This window comes from Halichoerus grypus, chromosome 10, assembly GCF_964656455.1.
Source record: "Halichoerus grypus chromosome 10, mHalGry1.hap1.1, whole genome shotgun sequence".
In the NCBI taxonomy this organism is placed as follows: Eukaryota; Metazoa; Chordata; class Mammalia; order Carnivora; family Phocidae; genus Halichoerus; species Halichoerus grypus.
The window spans coordinates 34912238-34934559 of NC_135721.1; the positions used below are offsets into that span (position 1 = coordinate 34912238).

A 22322-nucleotide genomic window follows, 5' to 3' on the forward strand; every position below is an offset into this window, starting at 1 on the left:
AGATGCGCGTAAAGCAAGCGGGGGCACATGCAGCACGCAAGCCTCCTCACGCCCTGGGCCCTCTCCTTGAACCCCTACTGCTTGAAGATCTTCGGATGCAGTAAGAGAAAGGTTAATGGAGGACTTTTAGGGTGCAGTGCCCCAAGGGAATTAGTTATGGGAAGTAAACATTAAAGTAATGAAACTTTAGAGGCAGAAAAAAGGTAAAGTAAAATAAACTACAGACAATATTATAATAAGAACATCAAGATATCAAATCTCCATGTTCACTCACATCTCTGTCATAGGGACTCCGTGGTTTGAAGCCACCTAACCTCATTCCAGTCTTTTTTTTGTTCCAGGCTTGCCGGTGCCTGGGTTTAATGTACCAGCCCCGGGCGCCACCCTTGATTTTATCTGAAGAAAGCACAGCTCTCATTAGCATGGTTGATTTCATTTGTGAAAAACACTTCCTAAATTTATCTTTTTGTTTTCATTTTCATCAGGGGGCATTTCCTAGAATTGAACCTCGAAATCCACTGAATGAGATGATTCATAGGAATTATAACTCTGATGAGTCAGAAACAAAAGTAATTTTTATCAAAGTCTTCAAAGAACATTAATCTAAAGATTCAAATCTGGCCCCATATATTCTGTGCTTACCCTAAATACGTTATTTCAGAGATACACACGGACAGCTTTGCTTCAGAAATCAATTGCCTATCACTTAACAGGTAAAAGAGGTTCACGTTTCATTCCATTCCCTTAGCAGATTCCTTACCTGGGGAGAAAAGGTCCATGTTTTGGGCTTTTTAGGTTGCCATGTGGCTCTGACTGTATGAATGTTGCTCAGAACCTGAAATGAGATTTTCTTATTTGAGATCATGCTGTAGAGAGCTCTCTAAAACATCCCCACTTCTAGGGGTGCCTGGCTGGCTCAGTAGGTTGAGCACCCTACTTTTGATCTGGGCTCCGGTCATGATCTCAGGCTCCTGGAATCGAGCCCTAGGCTCCATGCTTGGGTGGGGGTGGTCTGCTTGAGGATTTTTCGTGGTCTCCCTCTGCCCCTCCCCCTTCTCTAAAATAAATAAAATTTAAAAAAATTTAAAAAGAAAAAAAACTAACAGGTCACCACTTCTACATCCCCAACAGCAGCGAACAGGCTATACTGCGTGGAACAGAGGGCCTCAAGGGGGTTCTTTCACTCTTTAGTTTGTGCAACTCTGTAATTTGTTTTCTTTTTATATCAGGTACATATAGAACTTTAAAAACGAGTAACAAAAAACTGTTATGGTACTAATTTATAAAACAACGAAAGAACTGATGAAATAAATTCAGACTCAGATCTTTGCACTAGTAAAAAAATTACAGTAAGTGAAATACTTACTATATGGAACAGGTTTATCAGAAAAGGAAGTGAAATTTCAGATACGAATGACCTTTTAAGAAATGTGACCCCTAAGAGCATTTTATGGTAGCCCATCACCCTGCCACTAAGGACAGACAGTGCTGATAACAGCCCAGATATACAGCCTCAGTTTTCTTCAAGATCTCCAGCCGCATAAGTTATATTCTTCCTGCAACTTAATCACACCCAGGGGTGTGAACAGAAGCCAAGTGGGGAACCTGGACTTCCATTCTCACCTGGAGTAGTGAGATGGCACCACCTTCCCTTGACAGCATGGTGTCAGAGGCCTGCTACAGCGGAAGTTAAAATAAGATCCAGAAACTCCTAACACCCAAAATGTCCAAGATAGAATAAAAAATCATACTATGATTAATCATACCATGAATCAGGAAAATCTCAACTTGAATGAGAAAAGACAATCAACAGACACCAACACTGAGATGATACAAATGCTGGAATTAACTGACAAGCATTTTAAAGTAGACACCAAAAAATACTTCAGTAAGCAACTACAGACGTGTCTGAAACAAATTTAAAATACAGAAATACAAAGTGTCAAGAAAGAAAAAAGGAAATCTCAACAAAAAAATAGAAGATAAAATGAAGAACCTAGTGGAAATTCTAGAACTGAAAAATATAATAACCATAGTAAAAAACACACATGTACACAAACACACACAACTCAATGGGGACTCAAATGCTGAATAAAAAAGAGAGAAAAGAAACAGTGAACTTGAAGATAGGAAAATATCTTTTCCTAATCAGCACTCTGAACAACTAAGATAAAATCGATGGAAAAAAATAAACAGAGCCTCAGGAACCAGTGGGATTATAACAAAAGATCTCACATTCATGTCATCAGAGTGCCAGAAAAGAGTCTGGAGCTAGAAAAGTATTCAAGAAAATAATGGCTAAAATATCCCCTAATTTGGCAAAGGACACAAACCTACAGTTCAAGAAGCTGAGCAAACCTTAAACAGGATAAATCCAAGAAACCCATGCCCAAGGACAAGTACAAAAACTAAACACATATATCTTGAAAGCAGTGAGAAGTAACACCTAGATTTACCAATAGGGGAACACCAATTCTAGTGACAGTGGATTTCCCATCAGAAACCACAGAAAAGTCGAACAAGATTTCTCAAGTGCTAAAAAAAAAAAAAAAAACAGAATTCCCTATCTAGTGAAAATATTCTTCAGGAATGAAGGGGAAACAGACATTCTTGGATAAAGAAAAATGAAGAGAATCTGTAGCCAACAGAAAGAATGGTTAAAGGGAATTCTCTAAACAGAAAGGATATGATCTTTGAACATCAGGAAGGAAGGAAGAACAATGAAAAGAGTAAAAGTGAGAGTAAATACAACAGATTTTCTCTTGAGTTTTCTAAATTATGCTTGATTGTTGAAGTAAATATAATACTGTGTGATGTGGTTCTCAGTGTATGTAGAGTTTTAATAATAATGCTTTTTATTTGGAACTAGGGCAGCACTCTTAAGTAAATAGCAATGAATATTTGTGTAACTATTACATATCTTCTAAAACTTGTCAGTTGGAATCTGACATAAATTAGTTACATAAATTCACTTCTATTATTTTTAAATGAATCACTTCTATTATTCTGATATGTCATTTAAATAAAATTTCAATCTTTAGGTTCTCATATATGAGAATAGGAAGAGGTAAAGTGAAGTATCAAACCAGATCTGAGCAAAGAAGGCAATTCATCTTTTCTTGGTCACTGATGACATCTACTGGCTTCTTAGTGGCAGTGGCTCTGTACAGGGTGTGTAGAAATGAGGGAGGATCACTATAATGGCACAAGTACAGAAAGAAAGAAAGGCACTGGGAGCCGGAAGTATACTCAGCATGAGCAAAGCTAAACCCACAAAGTCCTCCAAACCCGATCGGCTCTCGATGCTCCCTGTCTCAGTGAATGTCACCGCCATCCACCCAGATTCGGGTCATGTTTGACACCCCACTCTTCCTCACCCACCATTTCCAAGCCATTACCAAATTGTGGTTTTTATGGTCTAAATATCCTTCTGGCCATAGTTCTCATCTCCATCTCTACTTCCTTAGTCTATGTTGTTAGCCTTATATCTCATCTAGCCACACTTAACATGTTCTATGTATGTTCTAAGTGCTTTACTGGTTATATTAACTCATTTCATCCTCACATGGACCCTAAGCGATGTGTGCCAGATGACAAAGGGGAGAGAGCAAGGCCAAGTAATTTGGTCAGTGTCTTATATCAAGCTGGTGGAGCCAGGGTTAATCTGGGGCAAATGGCTCCAGATTTTGTTTTTTTGGAGATGACATTGCTACCCTTTGACCACCACACTGGGCCATAGCCTCTAAATGGTCTACTCATGTCTCTCCTGGCCCCCCTCTTATTCATCTCTAAAGAAGAGCCAGAGATATTCCTAAAGCATAAATCTAAACTGTATCACTTCCTCCAATGACTTTCCCTGTTTTTAGGATAAAGACAAAACTCCCTTACATCATGGCTTACAGTGTCTTACACTGTGTTCCTTCCTAACATCTCCCATTTCATTCCATCCAACATTTCCTCTTGGTCAATCCACTCGGCCACACTGGCCTTCCCCAAGTCCTTTCCCACTAAGGCCTTTGCCTGTGCTGCTCCTTTGGCCAGGTTCACACTTCCATTTTCCCTTTACCCTCTTAAGGTCTATTCATCCCTAGATCTCCACCCAAGCATCACCTTCTCAGGAGGGAGCTTCAACTATCAATTTGAGAGTTCTTTTCTAATGTATCTAGTGCTGTAAATTTCTTTTTTTTTTTTTTTAAGATTTTATTTATTTATCTGACAGAGAGAGACACAGTGGGAGAGGGAGAAGCAGGCTTCCCGCAGAGCAGGGAGCCCGATGCGGGGCTCGATCCCAGGACCCTGGGACCATGACCTGAGCCGAAGGCAGACACTTAACGACTAAGCCACCCAGGCGCCCCATAGTGCTGTAAATTTCTGTCTAAGCAATGCTTTATCAACATCCCACAAATTATGTGACACATTTTCATTTTTTGTTCAGCTCCAATTATTTTCTAATTTCCCTTGAAACTTCCTTTTAGTCCATGAATTTCCAAGTATTTAAGGATTTTTTTCAGTTATCTTCCTGTGACTGCTTTCTAATTCAATTCTATGTAATCAAAGACCATTCATTGTATGATTTCAATTCTTTTAAATTTGTTCAGGGCCACCTCTCTTGGCAAATGTTCCACATGCACTTGAAAGAATGAGTATTTTACTATTTTGGGGTCAACTGTTGTAAAAATGTTTATTAGATCTAGTTTGTTGATGGTGTTAATTCAGTTCTTTTATATACTTACTAATTTTCTGTCTGCTTGTCCCATAGATTACTGAGAGAGAAGTGTTAAAGTTTTCAACTATAACTGTGGTTTTGCCTGTTTCTCTTTTCAGGTCTATCAAGTTTTACTTCATGTATTTTGAAGCTCTAATATTAGGTATATACATATTTAGAATTATTATGTCTTCTTGGTGAATTGTCTATTTTATCATGTAATGTGTCTCTTTATTCCTGCTAATTTTCCTTGTTCTGAATATTACTATCTTTTTTGAATTGTCTACCTTTTTCATCCCTCTCCTTTTAACCTGCCTATATTTATTATATTTAAGGTGGGTTTCTTATACATAGCATATAGTTGGATCTCTCTCACTGTGGTTTTAACTTGCATTTCCCTGAGGACTTCTTATATGTTATATATATCTTTTTATGTCTCTTGGTTTTTGATATATTTGTTTAAGTGTCCGCTCAAGTCTTCTGCCAATTTAAAAAACTGAGTTATCTTTTTTTTCTTGGACATCCTTGATCTGTTCCTGATCTTTGGGGGAAAGTATTCAAAATTTCACCAGGAAGTATGATGATGTCAGCTTTAGCTTTCTCTTATTGCCCTTTACCAATTTGAGGAGGTTCCCTTCTGTTCCTACTCTGCTGAGAATTTTTTTTTTTTTTTTTTTAAAGATTTTATTTATTTATTTGACAGAGAGAGACACAGCGAGAGAGGGAACATAAGCAGGGGGAGTGGGAGAGGGAGAAGCAGGCTTCCCGCCGAGCAGGGAGCCCGATGTGGGGCTTGATCCCAGGAGCCCGGGACCATGACCTGAGCTGAAGGCAGACGCTTAATGACTGAGCCACCCAGGCGCCCCTCTGCTGAGAATTTTTTAAAGATCATGACTGGGTGTTGAAATTTGTCAAATGCTTTTTCTATATCTTTTGAGATGATCACATGACTTTTCTACTTTAGTTCTGTTAATATGGCAAATTACAATGATCTATTTTCAAGTGTTAAATGTTGGTTACACAGGTGTGTACAACTGAATTCCTAAAATAAACTCCAATTAGTCATGATATATTATCCTTTTTATATATTGCTAGATTCAATTTGTTAATACTTTGTTTAGGATTTTAGTGTCACTATTCATGATGGATACTGGTCTTGTAATTTCTCTTTTTTGTAATGTCTGGTCATGTTTTGGTATCATGTTTTTCCTGGCCTTATAAAATGAGTTGGGAAGCATTTCCTCTTTATCTGTTCTTTGGAAGAGTTTATGTACTATTGCTATTATTTCTTGCTTAAATGTTTAGAGAAATTCACCAGTGAAGCCATATGGGCCTAGAGTTTTCTTTGTTGGAAGATTTTTAATTACATTTTCAATTTTTTTTAAACAGAGTTTACAACTTTCCTATTTCTTCTTATGTCAGTTTTGATAAATTATGATTTTCAAGGCATTTATCTATTTATCTACATTGTCAAATTTATTGGCATAAGGATGTTTATGATATCCCTTTATCATCCTTTTAATGTCTGTGGATCTGTGGTGAGATCTCCATTTTCATGTCAGATACTGATCATTTGTTTTCTTTTTCTCTTTTTCTCTTTTATCAGTGTTACTAGGCATTTTTCAATTTAGTAAACTTTTCAAAGGATAAACTTTTACTTTTTTTGATTTTTTCTTTTGTTCATCTGTTTTCTATTTCATTAAATTCTACTCTTTTTTGGCATTTTAAATTTAGGTTTGTTTTATTTAAGTTTAATGGTTTTTTTTTTTCATTAAATTCCACTCTTATCTCTAATAGTTCCTCCATCTTACTTTCTTCTGGTTTAACTCACTCTTCCTTTTCTAGCCTCTTGAGTTGGTAGCTTAGATCACTGATTTTAAATCTTTCCTTTTGGCTCTTCAGTTAAAGCTACAAATTTCCAGCTAAGCACTGTATTTAAGCTGTATCTCACAAACAAATCAATTCTTTAAGAGTCATTTAGATTCTTTCATTTAGATTCTTTAGATTCTGTACACTCAAGACGTGAACTATATACAATACTAGAAGATAGGCATCAGTACCTTTTTGTAAGTGAGAAATCTAAGGCTTTAGAGGAGTTAACTGTGATATATATACGAACATCATGCACTTAGCAACTGAAAGAGCCAGGAATTAAGCCTATGTCATCAGAACCCTTATGGTTTGCATTCTATCACATATTATTTTATACGTATACACACGCATACAGAGAGAGAGAGAGACAAAGACATAGACATACCCCAGGCAGTACATGTTTAATATGTGGCCTTAACAAAATATTTTTCCAGACTGATGTGAACTGATTTACTCCTCAGTAAGCTCACCTTATTACCATCAAATAGACAGAGGCGTACATGTCTACTGAGAACCTGGATGCTCATTCCTGGAAGAGGAATCATTTTACAGCTCCAGAGGGTCAGAATGAATGAAACACGACTTGGTCTTGACCTAATCTGAGAGAAAAATTAGTTATAAAATAGGTTTATTTTATGGCTCATAAACAAATTCATTTTCAAAGCATCTTTTATAAATACTTAAAACGTATATAGAATAAAAAAGGATGAAAAAAATTTACACATAAATATACACAAAAAAAGTGTCAGTAGTCTGCTCAAATTAAAATAAAAAACTTAGGTAAATTTTCCATAAATCTTTGTATTTGAAATATTTGCATTTTGGGGATAAATACATAAAAATCATAATGAAAAAACAGTCAGTACAATCAGGTAAAATGAATGACCTGATTATGGAATCACTGCATTCCAGTTCATTCTTATATAATGTGGGTAAGTGTAGAAGGTCACCATAGCATAATAACCAATGACATCTGGCATTAATATGGAATCATGGCATTCTGGGTTCATTCTTACAGTTCATATATAATGTGGGTAAGTGTAGGTCACCATAGCATAATAACCAATGACAGCCGGCATTAATATTATCCATCTGGCTCCTCCTTGTTTTAATTCCAAGCATTTACCTACATTGCTCCTTGGCTTCTTACACAGATGTTTTGATGGCGAGAATGCACTGACCACTGGATAGCATTATTCAGTTTTACTTCACAAGCATAGTTCAGAAAGTCTATAAATAAATTGGCACTCTGGTTTCTTATTTAAAAACATCTTCAACTCAACATTCTGCTTTATGGTCATCGGCCTTTTCATTTAAAGACCTTATATCATTGAAAAAATGAGATAATATCTAACAGCTTGTCAACATTTTCAATTTAAGAAATGAGAGATGAATATTTAGCTCTCTGGGTACAAGTTCATAAAACTGAATGCCATTTACTCAAGTACTAGGTACACTAAACAGACAAAATACAACATCTTTGCTGACTTGCAGTAAAAGATATTTCACACTAAGAAGGGTCCCAGGCAATGCTCGGATTGAGAGGGGAAAATTCTACACCACCTCTCCCCACAAAACCTGACCACACTGGGTCCTCTTATTTTTCCCTTGAGGCTCTGAGAGAGGAAGGGAGAAAAGGCAGAAGGTAAACAGGAAGGGGAGTGATGTGCTCTAATGTGGTTCATATCTGCTAAAAAGGAAGAGAGTAGAATTAAATATCAAGAGTATTTCCTACTTCAAGTACTCGGGATACCAGGAATCTTTTACTCTAAGCTCTCCCCAAAAAAGTATAATCATAAAGGACTTTCAACTTCCTCATTCCCACTTAATGAAAAAAAATGTTACTACTACTACTACTGATATTGGCTAATATTTACTGAGTTATCACGTGCCAGACACTGTTCTAAGCCCTCCACACATACAATGTAATTCTCATAATAACCCTATGTTAGAAGTATTATTATCATTCCCTTTTTCACCGAGGCAAAGAATGAGTAAGAGAGATAACTAGTATTACTTCCTTTGTAACAATGGAAGAAGAGAGCGACAGTTTCATTGTCTTAGCAATGAAATGATCACTGAGTGTTTAAAAATTAAAATACAGCAACAATGTTTTAATTTTCTAGAATGCATTAATCAATTTACATGCTATTTGTATACTTGCAACCATAACCAAATATGGAAAGGTATAATTCTGCTGATAGCAACCATACTCACAGTGCCTGTTTTAGCATCCCACATTAGATCTCTGAAGGCCAGTTGTGAAGGAGTGAGCTCTGGCTGTAAGAAGTAACTTGCTCGAAACTGATTCCCTGAAAAAACAATTTTTCCTTTATCTTCTTACAAAGAAAGGAATGAAATCCAAAGCCAAAAATGTATGATGTTATGTGACAAATTTAGGAAACAGACATCCAAAATGTCAAGCTGCTTACTAGGAACTTGCTTTCTAAAACATATATGCCAATAGAGATTTGTTTACCTGTAAGAATAACAGTAGAAAAAGTAAAAACAGAAGCACATAAGAGCTGATCTTAAAGCAGTTTTAAGAAAGATCTTAAAAACTTTTAGGCCAATAACGTGCCCTGTGATGAAGATGATCCATTCAAATATTTTTGTAAAATGCAGAAAATGTGTAAATACTCTTTAGAAAAATATATAATTATTAATTTTATTTCTTAAAACAAAACCATTATTATACTGTTTGCCCATACTTTATTATGAAGAATACTGATTACAAAATCATTTATTCATTTGAGAAATCATTTGAGTTCCCACTGTGTGCCAGGCACTCTGTTAGGACCTGCAAATACATATGCGAATCAGAGAAATACAGCCCCTGCCCTTATTAGTTTACAGTTAAGTGGGGGAAATAATTTTAAAAAAATAAGTAGACGAGAGAATAAAATAATTATAAACTAACTTAGATCCATAAAGGGTGCTCAAGTGGAAGGGTGTTTTTCAAAGAGGACATCTCTGGGAAGATGGAATTCCCCTGGGATGCAAAGGATGAGAAGGAGATGGACATTCAGGGAGGGCTGAGAAGAGCCTTCCTGGCCGAGGAACCTCAAAGCAGCCCTTCCACAGATAACTCAACAACTCAGGGTATATATAAGAGATCCTCCCCCAACATTATTTCTCTTTAATGAGCTTATGGACAAATGTTGTTAAGTACAGAGAAATCCAAGAACAAATAAGAAAACGGAAATGCAAATGGATAATAATTCTTCAGGAAAATCTTTCTGTGAAGAAAGGGAGAGAAAGGGAGGCTTTGGCTAACGTGGGATAGGGTGAGAGGAGCTAGGTCTTAAAGGTATCAGGCATGCTGGTAGACTGATGAGGGCAGGAGCCAGTGCAGGGAAGGGGGGGGTGGGCTGAAGATACACAAAAGGGCTCATAATTAGAAGAGTCATATTTTTTGAAATAAAGCAAAGGGGCTAGAAGCCAGAGCACAGGTAAACAGACCGGAATCTAACAGGATCAGGGATCCTTCCTCCACTGTCATAGGAAAAATGAAGGAAATGAGGAGTCCCAAAAAGATGTGATATTCAACATCTTTTTAAACATCTTATTTTGGCTAAAACAATAACATTAGACATAAAGCCTGACTGCTTAACTCTAAGCTTGTGGTGGCTCAAAGACACCTGTTACCTTCCTCCAGAAGCTGGAAGAGTGTGGAAGGCCGAAACCCTGCAGGAATAGCTCCCATTGTGGTCAACACATCAACAGTGTTTATCTGCTGAAGACAGTAAAGACAAAACTGAGTTGCTTGTTTTCATTCATGTTTCCTCACCTCCATGATACTTTCTCTTATCACTATAGCAACTACAACCCAGAAAAGGAAATCACAAACACAGACTTTAGTGGACAAATACAGCAGTTTAACCTCAAATTCCAGAGGATGCCATCCATCACTGAATCCTCGTTATCTCCCAAGAACCTAAGCCCCATGCAATGCCCGGTGAGCAGAGCTCTGTGCTCCAGACCAGGTGCTTCCTGCACATCTTTCATCAAAACGTCCCGACCCCGGTCCTGCTCTACGATGTACTGCCACGTAACAGATGAGTTAACATCAGAACCTGATATGCACTGAAGAATTCATGGCTTTTTTGTATATGTGTACATACACACACATACATACATATGAGCACATCCATGTAAGCGATAAGTAGGGTAAGACGTCAGAAAGGGTATTGACTAAACTATTAATGGTGATTAGTTATGGGAGGGAAGGAGTGGATTTTCATTTTGTTATGTAACTCTTTTAAATGACAGGAATATGGATAATTTCTTACTTTTTTGAGCTTTTTGGAATTTTTCATATTAACTGAATTTAACATCAGCCTTTACCCAAATGGTAGAAAATTCAGGCAGAATCAGTAAGAGATAGTTGCAAGTCCTCAAATCTACTCTTCTTACAGAAAAGGCCTAAGGAGAAATATTACTTGGAGCATAGGCTTATTAAGCCAGAACCGTATGTTTTATACTCTGTACATTCCATGCCCTGTACCCTGTTTAAGATCCGATGCTATCTTCCGAAGTCTCCATCCTGTTTTGAATCTGCACTCTATCAGAACTGTTAGGTAACAAAACATGACATCATTAACAGAACAGGTGATACCAACCTCTGAGATAGCTTTTCGGACAGCACTCCAGTGAGAATCAGTTCTGGGGGGCACAAAATAGCAAGGTGAGTGCACAGACAGTTCAGACAGCTCATGCTTATTGACTCAATTAGGGAGCGTCATCAATCAAAGAACAAAGTATTTAATTGTCAATAAGTTCTAAAAACTTAAAAGTCTCTAAATGAAAGCAAGAAAGGATAGTATCATGTACTAAAAATAATCACGAAATTAAAGTAGTACTGATCTTTAAGCAAATAGTAACTCAAACTGCAAGTTGTTTCCATTTCAAAATTCTTGAATTATTTACAACAGTAAAAATAAACAAAAAGTTTCTTAAACTCACTCTGATATCCTCTCACACCTTTTACCTTTGTTTAACTTCTTCCCCTTCTGCTGTTTGGTCCCCCACCTCCACATCTTCTTCGCTGCCTTCACTTGAGTCTTGGCCTTCTTTATCATAGGGCTGAAAAATTATTGAAATATGAAGTGCTTTTTACCTAATGCAAAAATCAACCAATAAAAATACTTTCAGAAAGGCTAACTATAGGTGGGAATGTACACGATGGGTATATCAGAAATCAGTGGGAAAAAGATTTCAACATATTGTCGATAACTTCACTATTTGAGAAATTTACAAGGATAGAGGTAGAGAGCAAGTTTAATCAAGATAAATTCCAAGCAGAATTTATTTCAATAAATAAAAAAAGAAAGTAGAAATAAAAGAAGTTAGAAGTGTTAAAGTGTTTAGAAAAGTGTTAGAAAAAAAGTGTTAGAAGAAAATAATGTTGAGATGGGGAAGTCCTTTCCAATTTTAATACCAAAACCAAAAATCATGGAAACATTGACAGACTTAGCAACATAAAAAATAAACACGGTTCAAAGTCAAAAAAGAAAATACCTGTCACAGATTTCCAAGGGTTAATACCCTTATCCTGAAAATATTACAATACTCTTATAAATCAATACAATTAAAAAAAAAGTCTCTTAGAAAAATAGTCAAAAGAACTGAAAAGGCAATTTACAAAGAAGACATAGAAATGATTATAAAGTATATGAAATGATGCTCAACCTTTTTAGCCGTACAATGAAGGCAAATAAAAACAATAATGGGCCTCTTTTTGCCTACCACACTGGCAAAAGGATGGATGGCAGCCATCTGTGGCACATGTATGGGGAAAAAGTACTCTCAGATGCTGGGGATGAGGGAACAAATAAGCATGACTTTTCTGAAAGGCAAAATGGCAAACTAAATCAAAATATAAAGGCGTAAACCTTTTGAACCAGCAATGAACACCTAGGAATTTATCTGAGGGGAATAAATCAGACAAATCTACAAAGATGTCTGTGCAGACTGATTACAACACAGGTTGTTGGTTGTCTACCACCTAAATTCCACCTCTTCTTTTCTTTTTTTTTTTTAATTTTATTTATTTATTTGACAGAGAGAGACACAGCAAGAGAGGGAACACAAGCAGGGGGAGTGGGGGAGGGAGAATCAGGCTTCCCGCTGAGCAGGGAGCCTGATGTGGGACTCGATCCCAGGACCCTGGGATCATGACCTGAGCCGAAGGCAGACACTTAACAACTGAGCCACCCAGGCGCCCCTCCACCTCTTCTTTTCTAACAGAATCCCTGATTTTAGCAATGAGCCAGCTAAAAGTCTACATTTTTCAAATCCTCTTTGCAGCTAGGTGTTAACAACAGACTCAATTCTGATCAAGGAGATTATCATTGGAAGGTTTTTTGTAAATTCCAGGAAACCATCTTAAAAAGATAGCAGGTCATGCCTTTTGGCTTATTCCCCTTTCTTCTTTTGCTTCTTGGAATCATTAAAATATCTAGCAGCCAATTTACCTATCTCTTAGATAACCCTTGGAAGACTTGCCTCTCACTTAAGTACAGAGTAAAATATTAGATGGGGCCTTCACATTCCTTTCATTGCCCACCTCCACACTTCTTCCATGCACGAGACAAATATGCTTCTACCTTATTTAAGCCACTATTTGGGGGGATCTTTTGTATCTCACAGTGGAAGCTAACTGTAGCTCCGTGCAACATAATCTGTAGTTCTTATAGGTCGGAAACAACATGTCCATCTACATGAAATTGGAATACTATGCTACCAATGAAAAGGATGATTCAAACCTGCACTGTGCAATATAGCAGCCACTCGCCACGTGTGGCTACGGACACTTGAAGTGAGACTACTTCAAACCGAGATGTGCTATTTTGGTGTAAATATACACTGGAATTTGAAGACTTGGTATGAAAAAAAAGAAAATTTTTTTTTAATATTGATTATAGGCTGAAATGATAATATTTTGATATATTAGATAATATATATTATTAAAAATGTCACCTGTTTTTTTTTCCTTTTTTCAAATGCATGTTGTATAATAAAAAATATATATATATTTAGTCTTTATTCCCAGTTCTTGGCAAGAGTTCCTAAAACTCTTGGAACTTCCTGAGTGATAGGAGTGTCTTACGTTATTCATAACAAGCCCCTTTCAACCAGACTTGAGTTTATGCTAATGAGGTGATAGGGTGGGGGTGGGGTGCAGGCTGCCAGAGGAACCAGCCATGTGATTAGAGGGTTAGAACTTTCAGGGCACTACCACTACCACCCTCCTCACCTTCAGCGAGGATAAAGGAGCAGGAAACTGAATTCAGTCACCAATGGCCAATCACTTACTCAATCATGCCTATGTAACAATACATCCATACAAACCTCTAAAAGACAGGGTTTTGGGAGCCTTGTAGGTTGGTAACCACATAGAATGCTGTGCTGGGTGGGAGGGTGGCCCCAGAGAGGGCATGGAAGATCCAGGTCCCACTCTTTCCATTTCCCAATACCTTGCCCTATCCATGCCTTCCATTTGGCTGTTCCTGAGCTGTAGCCTTTATAATAAACTGGTAAACACAGGTAAGGTCACCTGAGTTCTGGGAGTCCCTCGATCAAATGATCAAACCTGAGGAGGCATGTGGGAACTGAATTTATAGCTGGTCACTCAGAAGTACAGGTGGTCCATGGAACTTGGGACTGGCATCTGAATTAGGGCGGCTCCTGGGGTAAGCCCTTAACTTGACAGGTCTGCGCTAACTCCAGGAGTTAGTGTCAGAATTGAATTGAATTGTTGGACACCTGATTGCTTTCAGAAAACTGGTGTGGAAAACAACATGTATCTGGTGTTAGAAAAAAATCACACAATTAAGTGTTAGAAGTGGTGTCAGAAAAAAAGACATCTCAGTGTGGTTATGAGATAATTTAAAAATGCATTTACAGTTTGCATTATTTTTCTATTGGACAGTGCTGATCTAGACAGATAGCCATATATATTGGCAAAGAAAAAGACCATGCTATATAATGAAATATAAAAAAAAGGGCTGCAAACACGCATGTATAGTACGTGTACATCCTAGTAAGGGATCATGTATTAGTGGAAGTTAACTGTGGTTTCGTTTGACAACCAACAATAAACTATTAATTTTTATGATCAGCATTAATCCACAGAGCACTTTGTGTCGTAACATTATAGGCCTCACCTGAATAACAGCACTTCACAGATCCCCAGGACGGTTAACACACAAGATTTTCCCCATGCCCTGTCCCTCTAAAATTAAAGTAAATTCTATATCTCAAGTCATTCACTAGTCAACTGATCAAAGAATACAGCTTGTTTTATTAAAAATGAAGACAAGTTTTGAAAAAAAATTTTTTTTAATGGAAAAAGTCTTCAAAGGAGAAAAAGGGAAAGAATAAACAATAAAGACTAACCTCCACGTAGGTTCTGGGAATGAGACCTTTGCTTCCTTTGGCATTCTTAGCTATCCACCAGCCATCAGGTTTTTTTTCTATTATAAGGAGAATTTCCCCTTGCTTAAATCAAAACAAAGTAAAACATTTTAAATTAAAGTTGACCCCTAAATTAGAAATTATCAACACTGAAACTATTTTCAAAAATAAAATAGCATTTAATTTCACCATTCTCCTACCAGATAACTTTGATTACATAATTTCACACAATTACTGTCTATAAATCATAATTTTTACTTATTTTATTAAAAGAGATTGAGTCTTTAAAAACAATACCAGGAACATGTAATATAGGCATATAGCTAGAGTTTTCTTATTCTGTCAGGTGTGCAAACTTATCCTTAGGTTAAGTTCTAGTCTTGTTTCTACCTTAAATGTAAGATCCCCAGCTTGCTGAGCAGTAAAATCTCCAATGGCAATGTATTCTTTACTTGTTGCCTGGTGGTGGGATTCATTTTCCTGTTTCTCTTCCTCTTCCTCTTCCTCTTCTGTTTCTTCTTCCTCCCCACCACTTTCTTCACTCTCTTCTTCATCATCATCATCATCATCATCTTCTTCATCTTCACCAGCAGAATCATCATCTTCTTCTCTTTCAGTAGGTGCCCCGATTCTGTGAAAAATAGTTCTATAAGGATCACTTGAAATAACGTGTAAGAACAGATCAAGTAATGAGGACAGCTTCTACATACAGAAGATCCTACCCATATTTGGAACTGGGCAAATAAAGGAAATAAGGAGAAAGCACAACTCGTGGTTTCTACCATCTAGGGAACAATATGTGACTTGAGGGACTGAGTGGTGAAGGAGTTAATACATCTGAGTCATGTATGGGACACGGCAGAGCACGCACGGGACTTGAGGCCATGGGACATGTATTCAAGTCTTGGATTCATCCATCCATTCAGCAAATGCTGCTTGAGCACTGTAATACAGTGGTTAGAGCACGGGCTCTGAGTTTACATTCTGCCTCTGTCCTCTCTTTGCTGAGTGACCTTGCATAGGTTTCTTTTAAGCTTTCCATTTCTCATTGGTAAAGTGAAGGTAATAATAGAACCTGCCTCACAGGACTGTCATGAAGATTACATGAGTTACAAATCTGCAGAGGGTTTAGAACAGTGCCTGCCCGCCAAAGGTTTTTAATAGAAGTCAGCTATGATGATGATAATGATGTATGTCAGATCCATGTCAAACACAGTGGATATAAAACCTGGTAAATCAGGTAAACAATTCCCTGTCCTCAAGGAGCTTACAGTGAGACAATCTAGAAAATGGGTAATTACAATATAGTTCGATAGGTACATTAGAGGTATACACGGGATACTAAGGAAACACACAGAAGGACACTTAACCTACACTGTATGGGTGGGGGTCAGAAAAGGCTTAGAATTAGGTCTGGAGGGATGACTTGGAATTAATGAGTTAAAAAGGAAATAGAAAGGAGGCAGAGGGAGTGGAGAAAGGAGGCTCAAGTTGAGGGAACCTCAAGTAGCTCACGAATGGTAGGATAAGGCTTGAAGAAATGAGTAAGAAAGAGATGAGGCTGAAAAGAGGTGAGCAGAATGCAACCCATGTGAGCTTGCTTTCTAACACAGTCTCTAAGAATGAAGTAAGAGAAGGTCATGATCTCATCTGTACTTTGAAAAGATGACTGGGCTACAATGTGGGGAACAGATTGGAAAAAGGGCTAGAGGCTGTTAAAGTGAAACAAGACAAGAGTATGAACTAAATAATAATAAAAAAAACTAGCATTAGGATGAAGAGAAAGACGTCTGTAAAGGTATTAAGGAGGTACAATGGGAGGTGAGGGAAGAGAGAAGAATTAAAATAATACTAGTTTGGATGAGTCACTAAATCTCTCTGAGCTTTATTTGTCATTCAACATTCGGCAAAGTCATCAAACGTTTCCTGGGCACCTACTGTGTGACAGACAGTATGTGCTTGGGATACGACAATGAACAAAACAGAGATCTTTGCTCTCCTAAAGCTTACATTAGAGAAGCTTATCTTAAAAATGGGGATAACAATATATTTAGACTGATGCAAATGAACATTGCTAAATATAAAACCAGCCAATTATGAGATATTCTCCAGAATAAAGAGTACTGGGTTCACTTGGTTTAAAATATTTGTAGGATACCCTCATACCACGGTGACCTAAACATAAACAGTAACTTAACAAAATTTTTACACCATAAAAATAAAAACCCATAGAATATGTCATATTGATTTTCCAAGTGCCCCTTTCCTTTTTTAGGAGATCTTTTGCACATATTTTATGAGTCAATTATTCTAAAATGTTGCCAACGGTAATGGGAATTTGACATGATTATTCATGGTTCTTCTTCCCTGTGTTAAGAGAGTGAATTTTAATTATTGATTTTTGGATGTTAAACTAACCTTGTGTCCTGGAATAAATTCCACTTAGTCATGCTGTATTGTCATTTTGAAATGATATTGGATTCTGTTTGCTAATATTTTATATTGGGTTTGTTCATGTGTTCATGAGGGCCTTGCTATTTTTCTTATAATATTCTTGTCAGGTTTTGACATCTAAAGCTCATAAAATGATTTGGGATATGTTCTTCTATTCTCTATAAAGATTTTGTAATACTGGTATTATTTCTTTTTTAAATGTTTGCAGCAATTCATCAGTGAAGCCACCTGAGAGTTTATTCTGTGGGAAGGTTTTTAATCACACATTCAACTTCTTTAGTAGATATTTTAGCAGGACTATTAAGATTTTCTCTTCACCTTGTGTCGAGTACCTTTTATTTTTCAAGGAAATTATTTTATCTAGATTTTCAAATGTCTTGGCATAAAGTTGTTCATAATATCTTCACAGCATCCTTTTAATTTCTACAGGATCTGTAGTGATTAGTTTTCATCCCTGTTTTCTTGTTGTTGTTTTCCTTTCTCTTTCTCTTTTCTTGATCAGTCTTGCTAGGAATTTATCCATTTAATTAATTCTTCCAAAGAACCAACTTTTGGCTTTATTGATATTATCTACTATGTCTTTTTATTATTTATTGTTTTCTGCTCTTGTTTCTATTATTTCCTCCTATCTACTTGCCTTGGATTTAATCTCTTGTTCTTTTTGTTTTCTTAAGTTGGAAACTTCAATAACTGATACTCAACTTTTCTTCTTTTCTTTTTTTTTTTATTTTTTTTATTTTTTTTTAAAGATTTTATTTATTTATTTGACAGAGAGATAGACAGAAGAGCACAAGCAGAGGGAGTGGCAGAGGGAGAGGGAGAAGCAGGCTCTGCACTGAGCAGGGAACCCGATGCGGGACTCGATCCCAGGACCCTGAGATCATGACCTGAGCTGAAGGCAGACGCTTAACCATCTGAGCCACCCAGGCACCCACTTTTCTTCTTTTCTAAGGTATACACTTAAAGCTATAAATTTTGTTAGCTGCCATTTCTCTGCTTGATTCCTCCTTATCCATCCAAGCTATACATCTTTTCCAACAAATTCTTTAACAAGTTGAAAACAGCTGTTTTATAATTCTTGTTTGCTAATTTTCACATTTGGATCATCTGAGCTCCTACTGGTTATTTTTTCTCTTTATTATATGACATTTTCCACCTCTTTGAATCTATATATTGAATCAAACTGAGAAACTTCTCAGTCATTGTTTCATCAGATATTTTACAGCTGGAGAATGTTCATTTTCTACATTTGAATGTTCTTAAAATACTCCACTTTTTTCCATTTCATCCATCTTTTCTTCTTTTAATATATTAATCATTATTTAGAAGTCCTTGTCAGCTAATTGTATTATCTAGTTCAGATCTAAGTCTGCTTTTATTGACTATCTTATTATTTAGTTGCTGATTATTTACTTACCCCTGCTCTTTTGTACTTCCAGTAATTCTCTTATTACTGGATATTATGGATGAGACATTTAGAGACTTTGGATTGTGTCATCTTCCTTTATAGTATTGAATTTTACTCTGTTATACAGTTAAATTATCATGTTCCTGTTAAGCTCTGGTTTTAGGCTCGGACAAGATCTACTTTAGTCTTGTCTTTATTTCAAGATCACAGTTCTTAGTATTAGGATATTTTCATTACTCCTAATAACAGCAATGACAATGACAGCATGACTAAGGCCTTCTGTGATCTCCACTAAATGCCTGAAGCATTCACCAAAGTCTCTTTATTCTAACTGGGTACAAACGCCAGTATTTCTCCAGGATTGTATGACTTCCAGAATCTTTTAAGCTCTCAGTCTCCTAGAAGGTACTTTCTGCCAGTGCTTCTGGAATCATGCTGTGTAGCCCAGGAGTCTATTCAGATTTCTGTAGTTGTCTCTTGCAACTCCTTTCTCTCTCCCAGAAGTCCCAATCGCTTTGGGAACTCCAAAATTTGACCTCTGCCTCCTGAGCTCAGTGATACTGCTGCTCCCTGTTTAGGATCCACCTTCCTGTACCACAGCCCATAAATTTTCCCCAGGGAGAGGATCTGGGTGAATGTAGAACTCAAGTTCCTTTGTTATCCTGTATTAAGGCCATCAGCCCTGCTTGGCTGATGCTCAGTGACTTCGACCAGCTGTTTTGTATATTTTGTCCAGATTTTATAGCTGTTTATGGTAGGAAGGTTAAGTCCCAAACCAGCTACATTGTCATTCTCCGTAGTGGAAATCAGTGGAAATTCTAGAATCCTTGCATCTACATCCTTTAGCATTTTTCCCGCGATAGTGTAAAAGTATGTGAACAGCACTTGAAGAGTCTAAATAGTTCATTTTTTTCCTTTTTGCTTTCCACAAATTGGGTTTTTTTATACCATCAAGTTTTCTTTCCACTTTGCAAAGGCTGTTATTAACATCCACTACAGCAGACAATGCATACTTCTGCCTCTAATTTTTAAAGAATATTTATGGAAGAAGGAAGCAAATAGACAATCCAAATAATTTCTTTTTATGTAACAACACTGACATTAGAAGCATCATCCTTATTTTCTAACACTTGTTTATTTAGCTATTCAGATCGTTTTTTTGTTTCCCCAACTAGATTTTAAATTACCTAAGGGCAGAGATTATGATTTTCACTTCTTCACATCTTTTATAGGATCTAAGACTTTCTACTATACACAATAAATAAATGTCAACTGATTATACTTGTTATCACCATTTGTTTATATCTATACTCTTAATATGTCTTTATTCTGAGTCAAACATTAAAATTGTTGGTGACATTGTATCTGAGAGAAAGAGAGTAAGGAAAGAAGCATACTCAGTTATATTTTCTCTACTTATGGACACGGCAAGTTCCTGCAGTTGGTGGGTAAGCTTATCCAAAAGACTGTGCTCCTCCTCTTTTTTCTGATTATAGTTCCCGACAGGAGCAGGTTCATCAGCCTATGAGAGAATATAAGTATATTTCACTGAAAAATTTATTTCAGTTTCTTATTATATTTATTTTAGAAGGAAAAAAATACTCCAGTAAGTTCTAGAAGATAAAGTAAATGTCAACATGAGACTAGGCTACCTTAGAGAAATAAGATTAAAAGAAATGTAGATTATTATATTGAAATGTAACCCAAATGAAGAAATAAATAAAATTATACTACTTGGTTTTTTGTTTGTTTTCTTGTTAGCTATTCCAGACCCTCTATAGTCTGTAAGAGATAGGTTCCAGACAGAAGATAGGCTTTGGAGTCAAAAAGACAGGTGCCAATCCCAAGTTCTGCCACTTTTTGGGAGTGGGACATTAAGAAAGCTGCTTCACCTTTGGGAGACTCAGCTTCCTCACCTGTGAAACAGGATAATTAGATTTCAAATTTAGGGTCAGCCTGCCTCCTAAATTCAAGAGTTTTGTGTCACTGAAATTGGGAAGAGATGCTCAGAATGTGGGTAGGGAGATGACTTTTAGATGCCTTCCACTTTAAATGCTCTGTCAATCTCTGGCCCTGGACACTTAGCTGAAGCTCAGGCTCATGCTAACAGGGAAAATCCTGAAGGAACTTCCAAGAGTAAATTCTAGTTCCTCCTATTTCTGCAGAGTCACTGACATTAGAGCTGCCATGTGATACAAGAAGCTTCTTCACCACTTACTCAGGGCCCGATTATGTCCTCTCCCCACAGTGTAATGAAAATCAAAACAACTCTAAACTGTAAAACAGAAAACTTACACAATGTAAAATTAAAAATAACTTCCTGGACTTTCTGGGTCCTCAATGCTGGGTAAGTTCACCAAAGCTGAACTTTTCTCAGCATTTAGAGGCCTGGCTTTTCTGCTCCAAAGCACACACTCAGTAAGCCAGTCGGGCAAGTCGGCACTGATCACAGTTAGACTTCACCACCACTAAGCAAACCCAGGAACTCACCCACTCTAATGAATTCCTACTTAATGAAAACATCTGTGTAAAAACAGGTTTTCTGTAATATCATTAACCATAATACTTACTTTGTTTAATTTTTGAAGAGCATTTTTATTTTCATCTATTGCCTGTTTTAATTGGATACATCTAAATTTTCAAAAGAAAGAAAAAAATATTAATTTTTCTGTTGTCAGGCTAGAAAGTTGTTTTAAAAAATCATACATAAGTCTTTAAGCTGGCAAGGCAATTAGCTATTGTATGAATGATGTTAAAAAGTTCACCTGTAACTGCTTTTCCACCCACCAGCTTGGGTGATCCTCACATGCTCTAAGGTACACAGGTATGACAGCCAACCTTCAGAAAGCTTAAGTGACTCTGAGTTTCAGTTTCCTATCTCTAAAATAGGGAAAGCACTGGACTTCAAAATGCTTCTTCAGCTCTAAAATTCCAGAAACCCAGGACCTAGCCCAGAAGACACCCTTAAGGATGATAATGACAAAGTGTACCATGCATCACGCATAATGCTAGGCACTTTGCAAGTGCCACCTCATTTGAGCCTCACACCAACTCTCACTCCGGCAGAAGGAAGGTGAGGTTCTAAGAAGGGGTCACAGTTGGTCAGTGGTGGAGAAACACGTGAAGACAGAGTTTAGGGTTCTACAGCTGGCCTCTTCCCACCGCAGCACATTCCCCTTTTGAGCTTGGCCTATCTAGATGGATACAGTGTTTTAATTATTCCAACAACAGTTCATATAATGTAGCTTAAGTCTTAGACCCCAGTAAGAAGTATAAAAATGACTGAAAATGGGCTACATCTAATAATGACAGTTATCAAAATTCAAATGCTCTCTAAAAAAAAAGAACCTGTGAGAGTCAATATTTTTATGCTGTTGGTGTAATTTTTTTATTGTAATACTGTAATATTGACCTGCAAGAGTCAATATTTTTTATGCTGTTTGAGTAATTTTTTTTCTTACAGAA

The 22322-nt window shown here is 36.9% G+C and overlaps 1 protein-coding gene across 6 annotated transcripts in view; it reads right to left on the reverse strand.

Annotated features, from left to right (window-relative positions):
* The window catches only part of NPHP1 (nephrocystin 1), a 54950-nt gene that overhangs the window by 25723 nt on the left and 6905 nt on the right, over positions 1-22322 (reverse strand). For 2 of the 6 annotated variants that reach the window (XM_036070982.2, XM_078056277.1), the window contains exons 3-12: positions 21428-21488; positions 20255-20379; positions 15386-15626; positions 14978-15079; positions 11568-11662; positions 11200-11242; positions 10226-10313; positions 8795-8889; positions 7048-7176; positions 761-835 (exon numbers count right to left, since the gene is read on the reverse strand). In XM_036070982.2, coding sequence (XP_035926875.2) covers positions 761-835; positions 7048-7176; positions 8795-8889; positions 10226-10313; positions 11200-11242; positions 11568-11662; positions 14978-15079; positions 15386-15626; positions 20255-20379; positions 21428-21488 — 1054 coding nt within the window. The remainder of the gene's footprint in view (positions 1-760; positions 836-7047; positions 7177-8794; positions 8890-10225; positions 10314-11199; positions 11243-11567; positions 11663-14977; positions 15080-15385; positions 15627-20254; positions 20380-21427; positions 21489-22322) is intronic. The other 4 variants (XM_036070983.2, XM_078056275.1, XM_036070987.2 and 1 more) reach the window with 4 other exon arrangements.